Below are 7,898 nucleotides of genomic sequence, written 5' to 3'. Positions count from 1 at the left end.
AATTCATAAAGTATTTGGTACATGTCAGACATTGTGCAAATCCTGTGCCCCATTAGCTCATCTGATCCTAAAATAACCTTTTTTTTTTTTTTTTTTTTTCCTGTGCAGGCTCCATGCCCTGCGTGGATCCCAATGCTGGCCTTAAACTCATCACCCTGAGATCAAGAGCCTCACGCTCCAGCCCCCCTTGATAACTATTAGGAGTATTATTATTATTATTATTAACCCCACCTCCCCCGTTTACAGGTAGGGGAAGGTTCAGAGAAGAGACATCAAAATTCGTTCTTGCCCCCGTGCAGAATTAGAGATAAAAAGCTACCAGCTCAGAATCCTGAGTGTTAAAAAAAAAAAAAAAAAAAAAAAAGAATCCTGAGTGTTATCGATTTGCATGGGTCCTTTCAGGCTCGCAATGATAAATACGCAAATGTAAACATCTAAGTGGCGAAGGCTTATCATAAAAATTAGCAAACATCTGGGCCCTTTTCCTTTTCAGTTTCTCAGTCTGATAGATGAAGCGCTGGAAGGGAGCGCCCTCGGTCCTTCCCCAGGGCCTCACCTGGAGCGGTCGATTCTATCGGCTCTCTACGCCTCACCCCTGAAGAGGCTCCGCCCCCTTCCTCCGCGGTCTTTCGCCAGGCGACGTAGTTTTGGGGGCCCTCCTGAGGAAGTCTCGCGATAGGCCACCCGCTTCCCATAACTCCGTGCGCTCGCCCCTCCCGTCCTCTTTCCGCCATCTCTCCGAGCCGGTGAGTATTTCTCTCCGAGCGACCCAACGCCATCCGTCGGCCATCGGCGCCATCCTGCAGTCTGAGCCTCGACTTCGGTGCTCTCTGATGATGCCAGAGCCTTCTTGGCCGGAGGATGTTGCCCTTGCGGGGGGCTTAAGCCGACGTGGGGGAGAGTCCGTCATGCCGGTCCGCCGCACGCTCTGCACTTTGGGGGAGTCCGGCCTGTGGAGCGCAGGCCGCAGGACTGGCGGGAACCGGAGCTGCCACCGCCCGGAGAGGCCGTAGCCCCGACTTGCGGCCTTGCGGCCCCAGGACCTCCGCTTGGTGGTTGGGCAGCGCCTTGGCGCCGGGCGGCGGGAAGCCTCGGGAACGGCGGCCGCGGTGGGCTGTGCCGCCTCCCGTTCCCGCCCGCGCCGTGCGAGCTTAGGCGACTGGGAGGCCGCTGAGCGGGGAAGACTGCTTCCGCCCGGGGGCGCTCTGTGGGAGCTAACCTGGGTCTTCGTGGCTCCACAGTTTTCACTGGTGCTTTCTGCAGCTTGGAGAAGCAGGTTGGGTCCTTAGGGTGGGAGCTTGAGGGAGGGCCTCCCGCCTTCGTGGAGGCAGGTGCGCGGACAGCGTTGCTCCCTGTTGGCCGCTGTGGTACGAGCGCTGTCGGGACGCAGCTGTGGGCGGACACACAACGGACGTCTCCTTCGTTACGGAGTGTTCGTGGAAGTGGCATCCTTTGGGTGTTCGGACGAGGCTGACCTCGCATGAGCGGATTTAAAGGACAGTGTTGATAGTACAGGGGCTGCGAGACTTGACAGTTTTTGGGGGAAAAAACGTGCCCTGTGATGGTCACTCCCCTTTCTGAGTGAGTGAGTGACCGACCGACCGCCCGGCCGCTTGATACGGTGGTTGTGGTGGCTGACCCTGCGCCGGGGATCCTGGGGAACCTGCCTGCTTGGGAGCTGGGACAGCCTCGCCGTATAGGGGCGGAAAGAAGAGGAGGTGTTGGCAGTGGAGTGATGGGGTGCCTTTTGGTGTTGGGGATGCCGGTAAAACCTCTTGTGTTTCCTTCCCTGAACAGCCACAATGGTGCGCATGAATGTCCTGGCAGATGCTCTCAAGAGCATCAACAACGCTGAAAAGAGAGGCAAGCGCCAGGTTCTTATCAGGCCATGCTCCAAAGTCATCGTCCGATTTCTCACTGTGATGATGAAGCATGGTAAGTGTGTCCTGTGTCGCTGCCGTGTTCTCTGTGCTTCCACGTGAGACTATCAGAGTCTGTTCAGTAGACGTGAAGCTGCAGGAGAGGACTGGGAAGTTGGAGCAAAGGGGCAGTCCTGCTGGGGGGACCAAGGCAGTTGAGTTGGGGTGTGGACAGCATAGTTTGGACTGAGGCTATTCAGGAAGCACTGAGTAGGGGCGGTTGAAAAGAAGAGGAAGTTTGTGACGGTTGCTCTGCTAGTCGTTTGGGAGCTAAGGTGGCCTTTCTTTATGAAATACGGCAGCTGCAACATGTCCTTGAACATGCCCCGAGCTCTTCTCTAAGGGCCTCGGGATGGGAAGGAGGGTTCTTACGTGTCTTGGGAGGGGCAAGGGGAAAATAATCCTGCTGTTAGAATTGCAGGGTGGGTTATTTTTGGGTGATGGCTCCTAAATTTGAAATACTAGGCTATGAAAGTTTTGATTCATAACAACCATCTATCTAAACTGATTAGAGAAACAATCGGATGATGTGAGAGGAAAGAATCTAGGAGGCAAACAGTGGGAGTATGGGAGCATACATATTTAGGTTTGTCTAAATCGTTACCTTCCATTTAATACAGCCAGTTATGTTCTGTAGGTTACATTGGCGAATTTGAAATCATCGATGATCACAGAGCTGGGAAAATTGTTGTGAACCTCACAGGCAGGTTAAACAAGGTAAGGATTGATTTCATTTCCTACATAGAAGATTCTTCCTAAGGATTATCAAACATGATGTCAAACATGTTGTAATTGCCTTTGTAAAACCAAATTAGTGTGCTTGCTCTATCCAGTTAGGTTAAAAAAAAAAAAAGGAATTGATTAAAATCTATTAACTTTTATATCACACTTTGGTTGATTTGTTCTCCGAAGGTGTATTTGCTTTAGAATTGTTAGTTGAGCTGATGTTTGGGGAGTATGGGCTAGCTGAAGGGAGATGCTGGTGGGTGGGGTGAAAGGAGCACCTGATGCAGTAGTACTGGTGTTTGCATATTGGTTGGTATGCCGCCCGCCCCCAGCTTGAATTTGTGCTACCCAAGGAGGACCTTTATTCCTATCTGTAAATAACTTTGTTCTCTCTCTTGGTGATTATGTTGTGGGTTTTGAACAGAATGCAGTTCTCTGACAATATTAATATTTTATTTTTGCTGGTGTGGGCTCTACTGGTCTCTGAGTTTTTTACTCCTCTTCAGTTTGATTTGTCAGCATAACCTAGTGGATCTATGTGATCTGTTTGACTGTGGCTTACCTTATTGCATGTATTTTGGGGATAGGTATCTATAACAACTTAGGGTCCCTGAATTGCATTTTGTGTTCCGGTTTCTAGCTTTCAGATTTGCAGGGAGCCTGATCTCCTTTGGTCCAAGACAGATGAGGGGAAAACTGGCCCAGAAATGAGTTGTGGATAGTGGCGGGGCCAGATTTAATTGGTGAGGATATTCCCTGGTCCAGTAACTCGTTTTATAAAGTTTGCTTCCCTGTATAGTAAATTTGCTTCGTGTGTGTGGGGAGATAACCTAATGTTAGATGAAAACTACTGGATGTGAAGTTTTCACGAGCGATTAGGAGAGTTTGCAAGTTACTTTTGAGACTGTTTTGTTTTAGTTGTTAGACTCGAACCTCAAAGTAGAATTTGGATTCACTGTTGCTGGCTCTCACAGGTGTGTTCTTGAAGTAGACTTTCCCTAATTTTAGGAGTTGCGAAGCTGAGATAGGAGTTACGCTTGAGGTCCCCCAAATAGTTGATAATGAGTGGGGGAGCTGGTTCCAATAGTTTATAGAACATCTTTAAGCTGTCCTGTGGAAGACTGACTTGATGTTTAAAAGCAACAACAATAAAATCGTAAGTTGGATAAGTGCTGTGCACCAAATTTCTCTTGAATATTGACCATACATAAAACTTGAGAAATAAGCATGAGCAATAAGTTTGAACAGGGTATTTCCCAAGTGGAACTCACTTGTGGCGTTCTTGTTCGGTGGTAAAGTAGTTTGAAAAATTATCGCCTAAGAGGTATTTGAAATCCAGGACCTGCTCCTTAGCTGTCTGACTTTTTTTTTTTTTTTTTAAGATTTTATTTATTTGAGGGGGAGAGAGAACGAGCAGGGGAAGGGGAGGGTTTAGATGCTGAGGGAAAAGCAGACTCTACTGAGCAGGGAGCCCAAAGGGGGTCTCCATCCCAGGACTCTGAGATCCTTACTTGAGTGGGAGACCGTTCTTTAACTGACAGGCACCTAACTTGGATTCTAACTGTCTAACTTTGGTTGAGCAAAACAAACTTGAATTAATCAGTTGCTCTGAGGTTGAGTTTTCTTCCTAGGACACTGTCGCCTCAGTTTCCTTTATGAAAGATGGATGTACCCCATACTGTGGAAATTTAATGGGGCAGAGAAGTAAGGTAGTTTTAGAAATTAGATTAAAATTCTGGTTTGGTCACATCCTAAGATCTCTTTGGGAGAGGTTTATTTTTTATTTATTTTTATTTTTTGGGAGAGGTTTAAATCTATTAGCTGAATGAGGGATTTTGCTGCTGGAATACACAGAAGCCTGGGTGTGTAGAGTGGAGGCCTCAAAGGTTACCATCATAGCTTGCTTGGAGGAAGGATTGTTTTTCCCTATTCCTGTGGTGTGGGATTGCCCTTGACAATTAAGTGACACTGTAGCTGTTAAGATCCTGTTACGTAAAGGGGGATCTAAGTGGGCCTCCTGCCCTAGGGCATTTGGTGGGCCTGATAGGCCCATTTTCAGTGCTTTGGGTTCAGATCTGCCTGCGGAAGTGTAACTATTCTAAAGATTTGAATACGTTCTAACCTCATAGGGGTCTTTAGTATCCTTTTAGGCATTTTTGAACTTGGGTGAATGTGGGCACACAAGTGTCTTCCTGCTGCCTTAGTCCTCTGGAGTTTATACTTCAATGGTGCTAATCCTGAGTGTTCTCACATGATCATTTCCGGTGTATAAAGCAGGAACCTTTCTGCACTGATGGATTTAAGTGTATCAGTGATTTGTAGAGTAGGGATGTGTGTGTGGGGGGGAGGGGTCACATGTTTAGGTCTGATGGAGTTCTTTGATCTCAGCTTTTACTTTTAAACTCACTTGATCTAATCAGAGACATTGAATAAGCCTACAGTAGGTGCAAATAACCTGCTAGTGAACGTGTCAACACTTACTGTGTTTTAGGATTTGCAGATAATTGAATGATTACAATTTAGTACTTGGCTCTTGGGGAGCTCACACTGAAAGATAGTTCTTGCTTTGTCCCAGTAGCAAACAGGTGGGATAACTGACTGTAGGAACTCTGTTTGCTTTCCACTCATTTTGCTAGATTAGTTTGGAAAATTTTGTCTGGGGTTGTAAATGTATCCTGGTAGTTCACTGATGTGGAATACCAGTTCTTAGGTTTTAATTTTGTGTCTGTGGTTCCACAAATTCTAATATTTTACGTTTTTAGTTTATAGGTGAATGATTTGAGATTCCACATTTATTTCAGCCTCACTATGTAAAAAAAAGTTTGACTACAACTTTTGTCTAAGGCTTGGTCTCTTACCTCCTCAAAATCTGGCGGCTTGTTCCGGGACAACTCCCTACTAAATAGAGATGTACACCGTGAACCTGATCTTGCCATGTATTGTCTTGTGTTCTGTCTCTTCTATTGACTTTTTAAATACTTTTCTCTTGCCCTAGGTAGGCATAGTCTTAATGCAGTATAAAAGGTGATTTTTTTCAAATGACATTTATATCACAGTTGCACAGAATAGTTACCCATTAAATTTTGATTTGGTCAGTTTATAGAACTATTCAGATGTAAATGCTGTTGGTGTTAACTAAGTTTTCCTGTTATTGGTGAGATGTGAACAGTGTTTTCTGTTACACTTTTACAGTGTGGAGTGATCAGCCCCAGATTTGATGTACAACTGAAAGATCTAGAAAAATGGCAGAATAACCTGCTCCCATCCCGCCAGTTTGGGTGAGTTAATTTTCCTCATTAAAAAGAAATTCATGCTAAGGATTGCTGTGGTGCAGTTTGCCTTGAGCTGAGGTTTTATTGTTTTTTGTTGTTACAGTAGTAATTGTCTCCATCCCCAACCATCTTGACTCCAGGATTAGCTCTTAGGTGCTGCCACATTTCATTTGCTAGGCTTCAGGGTCTGAGGCCTGTGAGAGTCCAGGGTGAGAGAGAGATTTGTGTCCCCTTTAATGTCTGCTCTTTTGGCTCAGTGCATATAGTTCATACTATGTGTTCGTGTGATCCCATTCTGTGGCTGGAATCACTTCTGAAGCCTAGGCTCCTGGGGCAACTGAGTTCATTCTTGGTAAAATGCTTGCTTTCCTACTTTAAAGCTGTGAGGCCTTGGGTAGCTCATGTCCTTTGGTTTCTTCATCTGTTAAAATAGTAATTATTCTCTTAAATTATATTATCACCTGATTTAATTCTGGTAAAGAACTTTAGGATCTGACACAGCGACATAGGGATCCCTGGGTGGCACAGCGGTTTAGCGCCTGCCTTTGGCCCAGGGTGCGATCCTGGGGACCCGGGATTGAATCCCACGTCGGGCTCCTGGTGCGTGGAGCCTGCTTCTCCCTCTGCCTATGTCTCTGCCTCTCTCTCTGTGTGTGTGACTATCATAAATTAAAAAAAAAAAAAAAAAGATTTGACACAGCAACATAGTAAGTGCTTATCTGTGGTTAAGAACTTTTTAAGTTGCACCCCTCCATCATGTTTGTTTGGTGATGTGGTTGGATTTCCTCCCACTTCATGGTTACTGAATTACAGGTGTATATATATTATTAGGAGTGAGTCATCTTTTTTTTTTTAAAGATTTTATTTATTCATGAGAGACACAGAGAGAGGCAGAGACACAGGCAGAGGGAGGAGCAGGTTCCATGCAGGGAGCCTGACGTGGGACTTGATCCCGGGCCCTGGGCTGAAGGCAGGCGCTAAACTGCTGAGCCACCCGGGCTGCCCAGGATTGAGTCATTTCTGATTGTAATTATGATCCTAATTTTCATACCTCACAATTGGGATACCACCTTATGTGTCTTACTTTGATCCCCATAGTAACTCATGAGATAGCCAGGCCAGATGGGATTTCCATTGTCCACATGACTGTCTCTTTATAGTAGCTTGCCTGTGATCACATAGTAAGTGGAAGAAACCATTCATTCAAGTTTATATCAACACTTTATTGCTTTAAGCCCTGTCTCCTTACTTGAGAACAGAAAGTGACATTTTTGAAGTTAAAGTTGTTCAGTTTTTGTTTTCAGTTAAGCTGAATAGCATTGTTTCTCAGTGTTAGCCGAGGGCAGGGCTATATGAGTGTGTTGTGTGGCTGAGATTGTTGGAATTGGGTCTTTGGGTTCCAGGATCCATGCCTACAGTGCCAGCGCTAGGAGGCAGCATTAGTCTCTGCGTCCTATTATGGGAAGGTGTCTTAAGCACTTAGGAATGTTGGTCTTTTTCTGTACCAGAAAGCCACTCTATGTTGAACTATTTTTAGGAAAAACTCACCAGCATTTTTTTTTCTTAACTCTCCATAGTTTCATTGTACTGACAACCTCAGCTGGCATCATGGACCATGAAGAAGCAAGACGAAAACACACAGGAGGGAAAATCCTGGGATTCTTTTTCTAGGGATGTAATTCATACGTGCAAATAAAATGCCTCAATGGACTCTGGTGCTTCACTCGGTCGTTTTGAACTTTACAGCAGAGTAGCAAGAGCATCTGCAGCTGTGTACAGCCTTTATGTTCATTGGGGGATGCTGTTTCCCGAAGTGAACAAGGAAGTCTTGACTTGTGATAACTCACCATCATGCTCATGGTTCACCAGAGGAAGTTGTATCTATCCCTGAATGGCTGAATCTGGGTTGAGGTCCAGGTGGTGATGCTTTCCCTTCCGGGGTCTTACATTAACCCTGGAAGGAGTGATGCTGTTCCTGTTT

At 45.7% G+C, this 7,898-nt stretch overlaps 1 protein-coding gene across 1 annotated transcript; it reads left to right on the top strand.

Moving 5' to 3' along the window:
* Positions 1–590: 590 nt before the first annotated feature.
* RPS15A (ribosomal protein S15a) lies at positions 591–7,640 on the top strand. Its single transcript, XM_077906755.1, has 5 exons — positions 591–746; positions 1,798–1,935; positions 2,557–2,636; positions 5,838–5,923; positions 7,495–7,640. Exons 2-5 carry the CDS (start codon positions 1,803–1,805, stop codon positions 7,586–7,588), a joined length of 393 nt encoding a protein of 130 aa, XP_077762881.1. The 5' UTR covers positions 591–746; positions 1,798–1,802; the 3' UTR covers positions 7,589–7,640.
* The last annotated feature ends 258 nt before the right edge of the window (positions 7,641–7,898 follow it).

Source organism: Canis aureus, chromosome 8 (assembly GCF_053574225.1).
Source record: "Canis aureus isolate CA01 chromosome 8, VMU_Caureus_v.1.0, whole genome shotgun sequence".
NCBI lineage: Eukaryota > Metazoa > Chordata > Mammalia > Carnivora > Canidae > Canis > Canis aureus.
Note: the sequence above shows the minus strand (reverse complement) of the source record. Positions and strands in the feature narration are given on the sequence as shown.